We start from the raw sequence: 18771 nt of genomic DNA, 5'->3' as shown, positions 1-18771 counted from the left end.
TGGAGACAATATTTGTTGGGGCATCAATTTACCATTCTAACCAATCATCGGAGCCTTAAAGAGCTCTTAACTCAGGTCATTCAAACCCCAGAGCAGCAGATGTACTTAGCCAGGCTCATGGGGTAAGACTATTGCATCCAATATCGATCTGGTAACACTAATCTAGTGGTTGATGCTTTATCTCGGAGAACTGAGGCAACAGAGAGCACCCTGTTATTATTATCAGTCCCTTGCTTGACGTTTCTGGAAGAACTAAAGAAGTAATTAAACCAAGAAGCCTCTTTCATTGAATTCAGAGAAAACATCAAGACACATCCCGCAACATTTCCTGATTACTCTGTTTCAAATGACTTAATTTTGCAGGGAAATCGCATTTGGCTACCACAGGGTATCCCTTTCATTCAAACGCTTCTCACAGAGTACCACTCCACTCCGACAGGGGGTCACATGGGGGTGGCGAAAACACTAGCCAGGCTCACTGAGAACTTTTATTGGCCAGGGGTAAGAAAGGACGTGAAGCATTTTGTGGCAGCTTGTGTGGATTGCCAGCAGACTAAGTTCGAGACCAAGAAAGTTGTTGGTCTCTTATGCTCGTTACCGGTACCGTGTCATCCTTGGGAGGATCTCTCTCTCAATTTTATTAGGGGCCTTCCATCATTTCACGGTCACACGACCATCTTAGTTGTTGTGGACAGGTTCTCAAAGGGGGTACACCTGGGAATGCTACCCACCCAACATTCTGCTTACTCAGTCGCCATCTTGTTCATAAATATTACCGGAAAACTCCATGGCATGCCACGGAGCTTGGTTTCCGATAGAGACCCACTCTTTATCAGTAAATTCTGGAAGGAGTTGTTTCGTTTAAGTGGTACGAAGCTGAGGATGAGCTCAGCTTATCACCCCCAAATAGATAGGCAAACTGAGGTGTTGAATCGTGTGCTTGAGCAGTACCTTCTAGCATTCGTTCACAAGAAGCCTTCTTCATGGGGTAAACTTCTTTACTGGGCAGAATGGTCTTACAACACGTCACGCCATTCTGGTACTGGTGTCTCTCCTTTCGAAATCACCTTTGGACGGAAACCTCCAGACTGGCCGCAATATATCACAGGTACTTCAAAGGTGGAGGCTGTGGATGAGTTTCTTGCTGATAGGGAGTCCATTTTTAGAGAATTAAGGAAGAAGCTTCAGAAGGCCCAATTGATTATGAAGCATTCAATAGATAAGAAGCGCAGGGATGTTGAATTCAACATCAGAGACTTGGTCATGGTTCGTCTCAGACCACGCCAACAAGCCTTGGTCACGGGCCACCATAGGGGTTTTCACAAGCTCGATAAGAAGTATTATGGGCCTTTTAAGGTGCTTGACCGAATTGGGCCAGTTGCTTACAAATTGCAATTACTCGATAGCAGCCATATCCACCCCGTATTTCATGTCTCCATGCTAAAACAATTTCATCAATCAGCTCTGGCTACTGATCACAGTGCACTTGCTTTACCACAGGTAGCAATTGACAATGAACTAGTGGTTTCCCCTCTCGCCATTCTGAATACCAGGTACATTGTAGACTCCAACAAACCCAAACTTCAGGTACTGGTGCAATGGAAGGGATTACTTCCAGAAGATACCACATGGGAGGATTGGGAGCAATTGCAAGCAGAATATCACCTTGAGAACAAGGTGTCTTTCGAAGGCCCAGGGGATGATAGCCAACAAGGATATGCCGAAGCAAAACAGTATTATGCAGCAAAACAAGACTATGCAGAGAACAGACCCAAGAGGAAGAGTACAACACGTGCGTATTTGAAGGATTACAACCTATGCTGATGTGGCAAACCTTGTCTGATGCTTGTCTGCCATTAGGACCCCACTAATAGTTTTATTTCACAATTCCGTTATACCTTGTAAGCATAGAATTACACATTCTGTCAGTACCATTCCAGTATAAATAGGAATATCATGTAAGTAATAAGGCAGCTAATGAAAAGCAATATTCTCCTTTCTATTACTTCTCTTTGGAGGATTTGGACCCTCTAAACCAGAGCTAGTTTTCGTATCAGAATCTGAAATAAAAACCAATCATTTATCGTAAACATAAAACTTATTTAAGCCTTATTTTAAAAAATAAGATGATTTGATATTAGATGTTTCGCTCTACTCTAACCACTTGCACTAAGCCCCAAAAGCCTACACGACATCAAAACACTACTATACGATCTTACAAAAAAAAGGAAAAATATACGTGAAAAGGTTCACGTGAAAGGCAATTACAATTGTTCAACAGAAGATTAGTGAGCCTTGCATATTTGTTTTAAGTTGATTTTTGTTCTTTCCTTCCCTCCACATTTGGCTACATTGTAACTAACCATTAGGATATTTCTGGGTACAGAAAGAGTTGCCGACCACTGCCAATGTGTTCAAATTTCATTTGAAAACTCTCAAAAGAGGACATTATATCATTAATATTGGCCGGCTTTAGTGTTCCACTTTCTTATTTCTAGATGCTGACTATTGTTCATTAAATAATTAAGATTAGGCAGATACTAGGTTAAGGTTTTTCTTTAATTAATTTCTTGGTTTTCAAAAAAAATGAGAATATGAGATGGAAAAAAGGGTCGTGCGGGAAGAATCAAAACTAGTCCATGGTGGTATTGCAAAATTGTGTTTCTTTTTGTTTCTCAGGATGGTATGAAATTGTTCCCGCCAAAAAGTAATGATAGATTTCTATTAGAGACTGTGAATGCAAATAAGATGAGTATTTTTCTTTCAATACAATCCATTTCATAAACATAGTCAACGAGGGCATGAACATTGGACTGTTTGATTAAAAGATATAAGTCGTTGTCATTTATGTTGATCATTATTAATTGTGTCGTAATTAAGGTCACGACGAGGACGGCGCAAAAATCATAAAACATATAGTTGCCATCAATATTTTTATCTTGAGGGGAAAAAATTGAAAAACCCTTAAAAAATGAATGGTCTTTGAAATCAAAAATAGATTACGTGTAGGGAAGATATTAGCATCCTACAACGTCCATTAAAAAATGATACCTACGATTAATTGCACAAAATCACGTAACTTTATAAATATTTACTTTACCCCAATAAAATATTTTTTATTTTTATTATTTTATAAAAAGAACACTCTTATTTATTTTTATCAAAAAATAACTTCATGCACAAAAGTTTTAGAAAACAAATGACTATTATATGAACTTTTATAGTTTAAGTAACCACCATTCAATGAAGATGGTTTTACAAGAATCGTCTTTGAAACTACTGTTCTAAGATAGTTTTGCAAAAATCATCTTAGAATTATTGTCATTCCAAGATAGTTTTCATAGAATCGTTTTAGAAGTTAGTGTTTTAATTTTTATCTCTCCCTCCTCTCTCGTTTCTTATTCTCCTTCTCACTCTCTGACTCCTCCTCTAACTCAATCGAGATTCCCTCGCATGCGTCTGTCACCACTAGGGAGCCTTCCACGGTGGACATAATATCATATATTATTAAATTTTATCACAATAATCAAAATTTTGGTACACATTCCTATAAATTATAGGCTACAATGTATCTCCATATATTGCAATCATATAATATAATAAAAATCATGAAAAGAAATCACTAATCAAAATTGACACATCAATATATGTAATATTTCACAAATCAATACCAATAATGAATTATAGATCAATTTAAATATTTCCCTAGATATTTAATAAATATTCACAAAAAATATAATTTTAGAATTTCTAAACATCTAAACAAATATATCACAATATATAAATGTATAATTTGTGAACAACTTCACAATGAGAAATGTCGAGCCTAATCATTCTATAAATTATACAAAATATAATTTCACTTAAAATAAATGAATTCATTAACATTTAATCGAACATACTTTCATGATTTTAACATTTGGTATGTTCAATTATATCAAAGTCATCAATTTATATAACAATGTTGAAGACAATAGTTTTCATCTTCAAAGCTACTAAAAATATGTTACATCTAATAAAGATTATCTTAACATCTTATAATTCATATATTTAATCTATATTTGTATAATCTTTCAATACGTGAAAAAAAAATTAATTTACTATTATATATTCAACATATAACAAACAAATATATATCTCTTTAGATCAAATCCAATATCACACGGTGATTAATATATATTATTTTTACTTTCATTGCAATCACCATACATTATACAAGATATCACTTTCACAATAATGGCCATCCCTCTGACAATAAATTATTTTATATTATATGTCACTTTTTTTTCAAAAAAAATATATAACTCAATAAATAAATAGATTTTTAAATATGTAAAATAAAAAATCTTAGATAAACCCTGATAGATTTTTCTTCAACAAACAAGTACCTCCCAAGACTCACAGCAAAGAGCCCTGAAGTTGTTGTGGTGTTCCGCCATACCCAAATTCCTCAATCAGGACACTAATTGTCCTAATTCAGGTAATTGCTAGCTACTTTATGGCTATTGTGTTTGTGTCCACATTGTGGCGGTAGTAGCAACAAGTTTCTCAGAACCAAAAAGGTTTCATCTTTTCACCACCCTTATCCCAAAGCTTTTTTATTTTTGGTGGTTTTTTCTCGTTCTCATCGGTAGCAGATTTTAAGGTTGGATTGAAGAGGTTTTAGCAGCCGTTAATAATCGTATTGTCCCATTTGGAGGACCAACAGGACATACAAAGGTTGTTCTTTGTTGTTGTTTAAAAGATGCCAACTTTGATTTCATCTAGGTTTCTTTTGCTTGTTGGAGAGTCACTCCACATGAGAAGGGCTTTGGCCACTTCTAGGTCTGTTTTATTGCACACTAGTGTCAAGTGTATGAGCCAGGTGGAACCCCATCATGGTTCCCTAACCGTCTCTGGCATAGGTTTACAAACTGAAACTGAACCCAGAAACAGAAGCAAAACAAATAAGGTTAAGCCATTGGGTTCACCCTCTGAGAATCGCAAGAGCAAAGGAAAGCCCTTAGGCATTAATGAGAAGAAGAAGAAAGCTTTTAGGGTTGTAGAGAAACAGCAAATAGAGTCTGCCCCTTTTGCTGCAGAGTCATTTTCAGAACTTGGCCTCCCACATGTGTTGATTGAGAGGCTAGAGAAGGAGGGTTTCACCGTGCCGACCGAAGTTCAGTCTGCTGCAGTTCCCACCATTCTGAACAACCATGATGTCATAATTCAGTCTTACACGGGTTCAGGGAAGACATTGGCTTATCTGCTTCCTATACTTACAGTTGTTGGGCCGCTGAGGGGGAAAACTCCTGAAGGCAACAGTGATGGTGGGGAGAGTGGGAAGAAGTTGGGAATTGAAGCAGTGATTGTTGCTCCTTCTAGGGAGCTTGGAATGCAGATAGTGAGGGAGTTTGAGAAGGTGCTAGGAATGGATAACAAGAGAGTGGTTCAGCAGCTTGTGGGGGGTGCAAACCGAACCAGGCAGGAAGATGCTCTCAAGAAAAATAAGCCTGCAATTGTTGTTGGCACACCTGGTAGGATAGCTGAGCTCAGTGCATCCGGGAAACTTCGCACTCATGGCTGTCGATATTTGGTATTAGATGAAGTTGATGAACTGTTGTCATTCAATTTCCGGGAAGACATGCACCGGATATTGGAGCATGTAGGGAGGAGATCAGGTGCAGACCCAAACTCAGATTCTAGAAAGGCCGAACGTCAGTTAATTATGGTTTCTGCAACTGTGCCATTTTCTGTTGTAAGGGCAGCTAGGAGCTGGGGTTATGATCCACTTCTTGTCCAAGCAAACAAAGTTGCACCACTTGAAACTGTCTCTCCCTCTGAACCCATCAGTTTGTCTCGGTCTTCACCCAGCTCAAGCCCTAGCTCGGCTATGCCATCTCCGGCAGCAGTAGAGAGTCTACCTCCTGCATTGAAACACTATTACTTTGTAACTAGGGTGCAGCACAAAGTTGATGTGTTGAGAAGGTGTATTCATGCACTGGATGCCAAATTTGTGATAGCTTTCATGAACCATACTAAGCAGCTAAAGGATGTTGTCTTCAAGCTGGAGGCCCGTGGGATGAAAGCCATGGAGTTACATGGGGATCTTGGGAAGCTAGCTAGGTCAACAACTCTGAAGAAATTCAAGAATGGTGAGGTGAGAGTTCTGGTTACAAATGAATTATCAGCAAGGGGTTTGGATGTGGCAGAATGTGATCTTGTGGTTAATCTAGACTTACCGACAGATTCAATTCACTATGCACACCGAGCTGGCCGAACTGGTCGGCTAGGTAGGAATGGTACAGTGGTAACCATATGTGAAGAGTCAGAAGTGTTTGTTGTAAAGAAATTGCAGAAGCAGCTAGCAATACCAATTGCAGCCTGTGATTTTGCAGAGGGGAAGTTTCTCGTCACTGAGGAAGAGAAAACAGTAAGCACTTCTCAAAGATGAGGTGTTATATTTTTGCTACTTGTTTAGGCAACAATGCAGTTTCCATGCTCCATGTTTTATTCTTCATATTGCTTCTTACCTATTGTACTTATTGACAATACATGAGTACACATTAGAAGCTTCCTTGCATTCCCTTGAGTCATGAATTGGAAATCTTATGTCTATGTGGCACTGCAATAAAATCTATTATTTTTTACTGTTTTCTCATTTTGACACATTTAGACTCCTCATTCACTATGATTAAAACTTTATTCTTGTGGCATTGTTTGTGGTAGTCTCAATTTTGTATGTCACTTACTACACAATCATGATTAATAGCCTACTTGGATGTGGGAAATCTGTTTTGCTATCCTGTGCAATTCATAGTTTATATTTTTAAAAAAAGGTAAATCTTTGATTAAACCTTGTTCCCGACCATGACTCTTAGAGTTTTGAAAACTGGACAAAAAATGATTCAGTAGTGTGAAAAAACAAAATATAAAGACAAGTACACAGTTAAGTGTTAAGGCAGATAAGAAATAGGAGATACCGGTAGCAGAGAAGGGTGATGAATTAAAAAAAAAAAACTTCGTACCCCATTGCCCAGAGGCTCTTCGCTATGCGAAGGTATGGGGGAGGGATGTTGTACGCAGCCTTACCCTTGCATATGCAAAGAGACTGTTTCCGGATTCGAACCCATGATCAACAAGTCACCAAGGCATAGCTTTACCGCTGCACCAGGGCTCGCCCTCAGAAGGGTGATGAATTATATAGGAAAAAATGTTACATAGAAAGAAATGTAGCTTAGTTGTGATATGCAGTCAGGTTAATAGAATTGTGTTATGTGTGCTGAATATGAGTAGGATTGGTCATCACATGCTAGATGACACATGAGTATGTTTAGACAGAGAACAGAAAGTGTTAGGACCTCAGGAATGGATCTGGGTCCAAGTGGGCAGTTTGCACCTCAAATGCCCAATACTGTTATGTAGTCCATTACATGCTAGAAAGAATAGGAGGATCCACAATGAGAATATATAATATAATTGTATACATTTAGTTGTAACAGTGTAGAACTTAGTACAGGGTTTACAAGTAGGAAACATAAATAAGAGTATTAAAAATAGACTGAAATTTAGCCCCAAAAGCTTTGGGGGGAGGATAACTATGGCCATGGTACGTGAGACATCTTAACTTACTCCTCTTATGTTTAGGATTGGACACTGGCTTGGTTCTAATACTATATTTGAAATGAACTGGACCTAACTGAATCCTAACAGGAATCTCAAAGCAGAGGATTGCATAAGTCTTATTTAGATTACTTTGGTCATATTTCTAGTCAATATGTGACATCTAAACATGAAGTAACATTGAAGTAAACAAAAAAATAATAACCCGTACGAAACACAAGTCAGAAATACTACTTTATATAAACATATGAAAACATGCATTAGCTGGGCTTGGCATTTTTGTTTTTCAGTTTTAGCTGGGCTTGGTATTTATTCAAAGGTTGAATGAAGAGTTGAAGTTTAATGGGCCAACTTAATCATTCTACAGTTAATTAGTCTTTTTATGTTTTCCATTATCTTGATTAGTACCCTATCCTAATTCAAAGTCAAATTGGTCATTAATCTTATAAAAATTATATATATTTTTTTAATATTGATTGATCTCCTATCTTAATTAGTAATTGATCCTATTAGAGGTAAGCCAATTCGGATAGACATGTAAACCAGGGACAAAAAAGCCAAAATTGATTTTCTTTTATCAAGGGAAATACATAGAAAAACAACAGAGAACAAAAAAGCTAACAGCTAAGACATCCTATAGGTAACAAATATATAATAGAATAGAAAGATAAAAAGTAAAAAGAGAATTAAAAAAGAATAGATAAATAATAAAAGGGAATTTATTTTCTCTTAAAGAGTAGATATATAATAGAATAGAAAGATAAAAAGTAAAATAATAAAAATTAAAAAAGCTGAGAATAAAGGGAGAGAAGAGAAGGATAATTCTTCTAAAAAAAGAGAAGGAGAATGTGAGGGAGAGAGATGAAGAAAGAAAAAAGAGGAAAAAAAGGAAGAAAAAATAAAGAGCAAGAAATGACCTGAGGAGGAAAAGAATAGGAGGGAGCGGGAAATATTTTGGCTCAAGGAGTGACACGTGCGCATAGGGTATAGCATTGTATGTATGTAAATGTAGATGTGATTTTTTTTAATGATATAAGTATTTATTAATTTTGTTAATAATTAATTTTTGTTAGGAAATCTGGCAGACTATTTTTAATGAAATTTTCTTCTCAAATCTCATTTTTTTTATTCATAAGATCGGAATTCTATGTGATTAAGAAGAAAGAAAGGAAACATAATTAAAAAAAAATGTTCTTTGTCATGAGTATCCTCTCCTTATATTAACGCATGATGAATTTTAGTAATATATATTTTTAAACGCTCTTTCAAACATACTATTATATTGGTTAAATTTATTAGAAACTATAAAATTATGAAAAAAAATCATTAAATAAGATGTGAAATTTATAATCTTTTTTTGTTTTTAAGAAATTTCAATCAATAAAAAAAGTATCAAAGAGTATATTGTTAACATTTTTCTAAATGCATTATCTCCCCCCGAAAATAAAGCTTTAGGCTCCAAAAGAAAAGGTCCCAATTTTTTTTTAATACTAATATACCTCAAAAAAAATTATTATAAAATTATATTTAAAAATAAATTTTAAATAAAACAATGATAATTTTAATAAACTATTTTATAAATAAATAAAATATTTTATTTTAAAATTTATTTTAGACATCTCAAGTCCTTAAGCCGAGTCCTTGAACCGTCCCTGATTGGAGTTGCTAGAGATCCATGATTTGCTCGCCATTCTCCATCGACCCTTAGCATAAGATGCTACTAAGTTGAATATAATAGAATTCCTTGAGAGTTTAGTACATGAATTTATTACTTTGAAGAATTGTTCTTGCAAAAGATGAGTATTGACCAATGATAACACTGAGATTATGACATGGGATCATGTTCGTGCTTGCACGCACCCATGTGCTGTCACCATTTTTCCGTGGCCAACTTGCAATGTCTCTATGTGCCACTTCCTTTAATTTATATATAGCTAGACACCCTCTCATTTTCAACACGACTCCATAAAATAAAAAACATTCTATTCTTTCTTAAACAATAAATTAGGTTAATCTTGTGAAATAAAAACAACATTGATAATGTAGATTGGAGGTGCTTCTAGTCAAACTACAAATAAGTAGTTGGTATTTAATATCGTTTTGTATTTAAACAGATACTTTTTATTTCTTGGTCCACCAATAGACGCCTTTATGTTTCTTAAATAATGTAGCATTAACCATAATTGTTGTTTTTTTTATATAAAAAAAAAAGAAAGTAAAATGGAACATTTGAATTTGAGCCTTAATTTTTTACTGGGCCCAACCCAAACAGCTTGCACATGACCCACAATCTGAGGTGCCAGGGCCTCAACTATTATAAGATGTTCAGGGTTTTGCTTCACTCTTAGCAAATGAGCTTAAACTATAGATGAATAAACTCAAATTCATATATTTAATTTTCCTCCCCTTAATTTATATATTTCAATTAAAAATGAAATCACATGGATGATGGATCAAGTTAAGAGTCGATTCACTTCTAATTCTAGACCCTATGTATATTTTTCATGTCTATACTCTTATATTTTTCACTATGGGAATAACTAAAATATTAGTGTCTTAATTTATAAACACCTTGTGCCTATTATACTATCATTGCCGATTTTTTGGTGTATGGCTATCATTGCCGATTGAAGCAAAGCTTTTTGACGTAATTAAGATGTCACAAGAATGCTTCTTAAATACAGGCAACGACAAAAAAATAAAAATAAAAAATATCTGCATTGAGTGTCTATGACAAATGGTGTGAAATTATTAAATATATCCTATTAAATATTTTAAATTATAAAAATTGTAATTATTGAAATTTTATGTTTTTGATACAATTAAATGTTTTTCAACAATACAGATACTATTTTAGTTATCTTATCAAATTTTCATTGACATACATTAGAAAATTTAAAATAATAATAATAATAAATACATGCTCGTGAAACAAAATAACGAGATAATTATTTTTACCAAAAGTGTTTTTGTGTAAAAGATATAGGTGGCAAGGAGCGTTACAAAAAATACAAAGTAGTTTTTTTTTTTATCTCACTAGATTGTATTTGTTGAAGATAGATATAGCCATGTTCTTTTGATGCCTCAAGATGCTTATGATTGTGATATTTTGTTAAAAATCATATCAATATTTCTCTCTATTATAGAGACTATAGATTCTCCAATTATTTGAACGCTAAACGTGCAAGGGAGAGATCTAGATCATGCCACTAGATTTATGTAAGAAAATTTAATGTTTTTTTATTTATTTTTTGTGGTATTAAAGTCGAATGGCTTTTGCTATTTCTTTTAATGTTTAAAAACTATTTTTGTTATACTTAATAAAAATAAAATAAGTTAAATATAAAGATAACCATATAAAGTAGTAATATTTAAATAATAAAATTGTTCATCTCCAAAAAAATTCTAAAATTGTTAATATAATGTTGAGCTAAATAATGATAAGTTTCCTGCCAAATAGATAGATCGATTAACGTCTAACGCATAATTATTTCAGTTTAATCAATAATATTAAATTCAAGTCTCATATATATGACTACTTCAAATATTCATAGAGAGAATTTTGTGAAATAGCCTATAATGGTAAGTTTCCTTCACTAGAAACTTTGGTCTATACAAAAATAGTGATGATAATTAAGTTCGATGTGATTGAATTAATAGTGACAGCCACGTTCCCCCTACTTACCAAGGTGCAAAAAGTCAATTAGTTACTGCAAATAAAGGACAACAAGCTGCAATTTGTATTTTGCTATATCTCTTTCCATGAAAATTAATTAACCGCGTTGTTGAGTCAATTAAGACAATTACATTCTAGTAATAGCACCGTTGTCTTCCATAATCTCCTTTTCATTACCTTTGTGCATGAAGATATATAATTGCACATCATCAATGAAACCAAATTAGACAATTTCATAGAAAATGCATGTTCCATATGTTTTTGCCAATGACAGCTCAAGATATATAGGTCCCACTCCTCTATTTTCCACCTTATTACACCAAAATCAAGTAAACATGTCGTATAAGGTAGTTAACATAAAAATTCATAAAAAAAAAAGAAGGGTAGTTAACATAAAATTGTCAGATCATTTTGAGACAGTGCTGGATTGTTGTGTTCAATATAATTATTCGAATCACGTGAAATTCCATAACATTAAATTTATCTAGCTACCTTCTAGGATCATTTTTTTTTTCTTGTAAGAACTTTCTAAGATATTCTTCCACACAATCATGTCACAAGAACAATTAGTCCATAGGTGTGACTTTCCTATTATTTGCATAACTATGAAAGTTCTTCATTTAAGTGGTTTACTTAATTATGGAATCTAGTAAAGGAACAAAAGTTCCTACGAAGTCATTTTAAGTTAGTGAATACTTAAAATTAGGAAAAATATAAAAATAATCATAAAAAATATTTAAACTATAAAGGAAATACATCTGATTAATTTAAGTACAATATGAAATATTTAATTATAAGGAAAATATAAAATTTATTCAAAAATTAAATTAAAAAATCAAAAGTAGAAAAGATACGAATAATGTACTTCAGTCTTTAAGAAATTTAAATAAACAAATTTAATTAATTTCAAGTGAGTAAATTCTAATTTAATGTATAAGGTTAAATTTTGAAAATAAAAATATATTTTTGGTGAAAAGTAATTAAATATGTGCTCATCTAGTGTGAGAGATAAATTAAAGTACTTTATAAAATTAACCCATTTTAAATTAATATACACACTCTATGTATATGGAAGAATCAAATTATAATGGTATAACTTTGATAATTATTACATCATTATATAACTTTTAACTATATAATTTTGTTTTAAAATTTACAATTGGATTGAAAGTCTTTTTCACATGGATCACATATGAAAAATTTCATATTAATCCAAAATCATTTATTACTTCGTTCATATTGATTAAAATCGACATAATATAAATATTTTAAAATATACTAAAATATAAATCATTTGATTACTTTCTTATTTTTGTTCATTTTTGATAGAATTTGACATATATGATTTTGATAATATGTAGATATAATTCAATGATTTAAACAATAAAAATTACATTATATTTCAATTTATAAAAATGATGTAATAGTTGTTAAAATTATATCGATATATATACATAATATTAGGCATTAAAATTGCTTCACTAGTTTTTTTTTAATTAAGGGACGTTAAACTTTTAATAAAAATATTATAAGTTTATAAAATATTGTAAGTATGCACGGCTACTAAAAGTATGATACATCTTTTTTTTTACCGTATTATTGATATGAAGATTAATTAATTTTGCTTATAAGTTATAACTAATAATCTTTGTCGAACAACCTAATTAACTACATCTAGTAGAATTCTCCTCTCCTAATCATATGTTTTTCATTCACAAGTTTAAATTTGAGATCTTATTTAACGAGATCGAGTCTAGTACCACTCCAAATCAACTACTTGTTAATAGGTAAAATGATACATATTATTATATCAACATTTGTCATAAACATAGTATATCCTCAATATTTTTATACCATCAGAATTTAATCAGTACATACTCGCAAATAATATTTATAATAACAAATTTAATTTTGGTTAAACCGAAAATTTTACCGAGGCTAATCTAACATCAAACTTTTAGTATATAACATGTTTTACATTTTCTTACTTCACACATTTCCCTATTTTTAGATGAGAGAAAATATGCAGTCAAAATAAAAAGGATGAGAGAAAATATTTTACATATTTTAAGATATATATATCCGATTTTCTGTCTTGATCTATAAGTAATATTTTTCTAACATCAAAACTGATGCATTTATGCTCATGATAAATATACTATCTTACGTATGATTTTGATTCCCTCTCTCTTTCCACTCGGTTCACGTCAAGAGTCTCTAACACTGAATGTGTATCCCTAAATAGGTACGTTTTAGATCTTTGTTCTTTTGACTGCATATATTTTGCATAACGCGCAGTTTAAAGTTTGAAGTAGAAGTCGCCTACAAATATGTCACGGAATGAAGGTTGGTTTGCTCTTAATCTTTTGTGGAATATAGAGTTCTTAAATATATTATCTAGTTGCAGCATATACATGCATGAACAAGAGTCGGTTAGTATAAGTAATGTGTTTACTTTGTTTTGTACAAGCTGGCTAGCCAGTATGCGGCAAAAAGAATAAATAAATTAATTCATACAAGCCAACTAATGAAAGAAGAAAGGCCATTCACTTTTGGCAATCTTATGGATACATGCAATATGTTGATATTAAGTGTTGTTAACATCTAAGTCCAAATTATTTATAATATTTTACAAAAAATTGAGAGAAAAGAAGTGAAAAGAATAATAAAAAAAAAGAGAGAGAGAAAAAATGAAAAGAAAAAAATTACAAAGAAAAGAGAAGAAAAGAGAGAAAAAGTTTCACAACTTTTTGATTTTGATGTTGCTGGTGAAACGCAATTCAATCAAGAATTATTGACCCATTAACCCAATAAAATTAATTCAAGTCAAATACCCATAACCCAAACCCACTTTGAACCCAACTCATCTGGGACGGAACTTTGTGGTTTGAAAAAGATACATATATGCATATTAATTATAATATAATTACTTACTAATAAAAGAAACTAAGAAAATTATTTCTTAGACTGTTTGGAGTATATATAGAATGTCTTAGCCTCTTAATTATTTTGAAAATTATAAATATATATATATATATATATATATATATATATATATATATATATATATATATTACATTATATATTTATGCATCATTTAAGAAAATTTCACCTACATGTTTAACTAGATATTTATAGATGTTATTTCTTTTTATTTATATAACTATGTAATGATTTTTTTCTTTTTTTACGTAATTGATAAATTTACATCAGACAAATTATTTAATACTTTAATAGTAATTAAATTAAGCTTTTTTCCGAGAAAACAGTGAGCTAGATGAACACATTTTAATAACTAATATGGATTTTTTGGATTTAAATGATGGAGAGATTAACTTTTGTTGACTAATATAAAATTTTTGTCTCTTATTTATATTTTGAGTTTTAATTTGCTCTCTCAAATTTTAAAATTTCACTTTCTTATAGTGTTTACGTTAGACTAAATTGATTATTTATAGTATCAGCGTCAATTTAGTTGGCGTTGCATCTTTTTATAATTTGTTATGTGTCATCAAATTGATCAAATTTGGGCAAAAAAAAACTAATTTGGTATAATGAATAAACTTTAAGAGACCAAAATAAACATTTAAATATAAAAGATTCATGAGTATTTCATAGTGATCATTAGAGCTCACATGATCTAGATACTTCCAACGTCGCTTCACCCATAGGACACGTCGTTTATACCCACCAGAAGATTTTTTATATGAGGATTTCCAGGTCAAGGATCCATCGTCGCCATCTTAATTGTTCGAGAGGGGTAAACACTAAGGAGATTTTCACCAATGAACCATGAGCAAATCATATGAATGAACCTGATACCATACTTTAACCCAAAATCTTAAAACTTAGGTTTAGGGTCTTGCATTCACTTATATGGTGCTCAACATTCCCATTTGTACATAATGTGAAACTTCATCTCACACTTGTACTCCAACAATCTGATATTAATTTACTTCATCATAAATTAGATATATACACGTGCAATAATGTTCTTATGTCAAGAAATTTCCAAAGATCGGTTTACTAGTTCTTAGCTCATGTAAGTGAATCTTGCTTCACCTCATGTTGCTTATTTGTTTTGCCTTTGTGTACATATTTTATGATAAGAATTTTTCTCCTAAAAACCTCCGTGCTCTGTTTTAGTTTTGAATAAATGTATTTCCTTTTTATGTTATCTTAGGACTTTTGGTAGTTAATTATTCTCCTTTTTAATTAAATGAATGTATACAATTGTTTATTGAAACCAATATCTCTATAAAATAAAATTTTAAACAAGAATAATTTGATGCGTTTCTAAGAATTGACTTGGGTATACACCTTTGTTGATTTTACATTTTAGAACATATGAGTTGTAACAATTCAAAAATCCTAAAGTTCAATAAATATAAAAAATCAAAAAAATAAAACATTAACACTTTTTTCTACAAGAAGAATAATAGACTTTGATGTTAGTCATAATCACCATTTTTATTTATTTTAGAGTCAGATAAATATTTTAAAAGTTAAAATTAGTTTGCTTAATTGATTAGAGGTAATCGTATTTATGATGAATGTCGTAGGATGTTAGCATCTTCCTTATGTGTAATCGACTCTCAAACTCGAATTCAGTTCCAAAGGTTGTTTTTTCATAATTTTTTATGATTAAAGTTAACATATACATGTTGAAAATATTTTGTTTCCTAACCACAATAAATATTATGTTTCCTTATTTAGTTAGGAATTAGTGAATTAGAATCAATATATTTATTTTCAAATTGATTGTATATTTTATTTCCTAGATTTTGGATTTCTCTCCACCAAACATGTACATACACACCACAATAGAATAATGTGGTAGAAAGAAAAAATCACCACATTCTAAAAGTGGCTCGAGCTTTGTGTTTTACTATGCATGACATTTGTAGGCTGATGATGTCATGACTATTATTTTCCTCATAAATCGAACGTCTATGTGTGTAATTGACTATAAACTTCTTTGCGAATGTTATCCCAATTTCACTTTATTCCTCATGTCTTGAACATTTCTCCTAAGGTTTTTGGTTATATTTGTTATATTCATAGTGACTCACACCAAAGGGACAAGCTTGATTCATGTGCTCTAAAGTGTGTTTTTCTTGGTCATTCTAACTCTTAAAAGAGTTATAAATGCTATCATCCTCTTATTGGAAGGAGAAGTTGAGGAGGATCTTATTGATGATTTAGAGAAGTCTATAGATGCCCATTCTAATACCCTTCTTGATGATACTACCATGCCATCGGATGACTTCTAAGACTAATCTTGAGTTACCTCTTGAAATTTCTATCTTAAGTTCACAAGTTGAGGGTCAAGGTAGGAGATATCCTCTTCGTGATCATAAAGCACCTAATAGATTTGGTTTTTCACCTAAAAGGTTTGGTTTGTCAAAATCAACATCAAGCATTGTTTATCCCATTTTTATTTTGTTTCATACCATCGTCTATCAATGGCACATCTTTCTTTTGCCTATCAATTGTCATACGTGCCTATTCCTAGTTATTTTCAGGGAGGTCTTAAGGATCCTAAATGGAAATTCGCAATGGTAGATGAAATGAAGGCTCTCCAAAAGAATTTCACTTGGGAGATAGTCGAGCTTCCCAACGATAAGAAGATGGTGGGATGTAAGTGTGTTTTCTCAATAAAGTATAAGTTAGATGGATCAATAGACATGTATAAGGTTAGATTGATTGCTAAAGGATACACCTAAATATATGGAATCAATTATCATGAGATCTTTGTTCTTGGGGAAAAAATGAATATTGTTAGAGTAATTCTCTCACTTGCAATTAATCTTGATTGATCATTAAGGTAGTTTGATATGAGAAATGCCTTTCTACACGGTGATATATTAGAATGGGTGTATATGGATCTTGCTCCAAGTTTTACACCAAAAGGAGGCAAGGTATGCAAGCTAAATAAGGTATTGTATGGGCTAAAGCAATCACCCAGAGCATGGTTTGGGAGATTTAGCCATTCTATGAAGAAGTATGGTTTCAAGAAAGCCATGGAAGATCACACACTATTTTATCAGAAAGTTGGTGTTGTTATTACCCTTCTTATTTTTTATGTTGATGACATGATTGTCATAGGTAGTAACCTTTGTGAGATAGAGGAGCTTTGAGACTATTTGACTAAGGAATTCAAAATGAAGGACTTGGGTGCTTTGAAATACTTCCTTGGCATTGAAGTATCTTAGTCTAAGTACAAACTATTCCTCTCTCAAAGGAAGTATACATTAGATTTCTTGGCTGAAATAGGTAATTTGGCTTGCCAACCTATGAATATGTCTATTGAGGTGAATCATGGCATGAGTATTTATCCACATCATACCCCAACAAACAAAGAGAGATATTAAAGGTTGGTCGAAAAGTTCATCTATCTAACTCACACAAGACCTGACATATCATATGTTGTTGGTGTTATGAGTCAGTTTATGCATAATCCTAGTGAGCAACACATGAATGTTGTGAATCGTATCATGTCCTATCTTAAGTCTTCACTATTAGAATTGGACGATCCAATATGTTACATTTGGATGATCCAAAAATACTCATAGTTTTGATGATAACAAAGATATAAATTGTTGATAGCCTAATGATTTATGTGAAGTGAAATCTGTACCACCCCATTTTTCATAAAATAATAAAATAAATAAAAATAAAGTAAATAACAGGATGAGAGTATCCTAGTTATAAATAGACACATATTAGGTCAATTTTTACATTTACGATACGTTTCTATGCTCTCTCTTTCTCTCAAATTTGTTTTCCCTTCTTTCGCTTCCAAAACCCTCTCTTTTTCATGCAAACACTTAAACTTGTCCCAGTAAAACTACAATCTTAGACTCGTTAATTGTTGGATCATTATGAAATTTGAGCACCATGTTGGAACTCATTTTTGCACATCCCCACCATGGGATTTGCTAAATAATGTCTCTGGATGGATAAATGCCCCTTGCACGCAGATAATGAAATTGAGGCTCCAATCCTTTCTCCTTCTCCTTTTCTTTAACGCTTGAAAACTCTAGCAGAACAACCAAAGAAAAATCTTGAGGAATCTTAGGGAAGCACTAGAGATTTCGCTATCGATGTTGGACTACACACGTGAGCCTGCTTAGAGGTAAGAGATGAGTTTATCGCAATCGGGGTTAGAATGAACATGTGTAGGGATCCTTAGATGATCAAATTGTGATTTATTTTGGGATGTTTACTGTATTGTAATTCTTCCTTTGTGATTATTATTACGAGATTGTTGTGTTTAACGAGCCAATTGATGCTCTGATGTGAATTGGTTGATAAGATTGAGTGTTCTCGATGTTTTTTTTAACCTATGATTTTGATTCCTTTGATTTTGATATGATTATGTGAAATTGTTTGAGGGGTTTTACTCCACATGTTGTGAGAAACATTTTTGTATAATTCGTTTGTGTTTTGAACAAGATTTACTAGATTAGCGTGATAAATTATTATATTTG

The 18771-nt window shown here is 32.2% G+C and overlaps 1 protein-coding gene across 1 annotated transcript; it reads left to right on the top strand.

Moving 5' to 3' along the window:
• The first annotated feature begins 4364 nt into the window (after positions 1 to 4364).
• LOC114388609 (DEAD-box ATP-dependent RNA helicase 47, mitochondrial-like) lies at positions 4365 to 6640 on the top strand. Its single transcript, XM_028349175.1, has one exon. It carries the CDS (start codon positions 4745 to 4747, stop codon positions 6431 to 6433), a length of 1689 nt encoding a protein of 562 aa, XP_028204976.1. The 5' UTR covers positions 4365 to 4744; the 3' UTR covers positions 6434 to 6640.
• Positions 6641 to 18771: the final 12131 nt, after the last annotated feature.

Source organism: Glycine soja, chromosome 15 (assembly GCF_004193775.1).
Source record: "Glycine soja cultivar W05 chromosome 15, ASM419377v2, whole genome shotgun sequence".
Classification (NCBI taxonomy): domain Eukaryota; kingdom Viridiplantae; phylum Streptophyta; class Magnoliopsida; order Fabales; family Fabaceae; genus Glycine; species Glycine soja.
Note: the sequence above shows the minus strand (reverse complement) of the source record. Positions and strands in the feature narration are given on the sequence as shown.

Excerpts from the sequence above, each read along its gene's own strand:
- LOC114388609 (XM_028349175.1), top strand. The coding sequence starts at position 4,745 with ATGCCAACTTTGATTTCATCTAGGTTTCTTTTGCTTGTTGGAGAGTCA.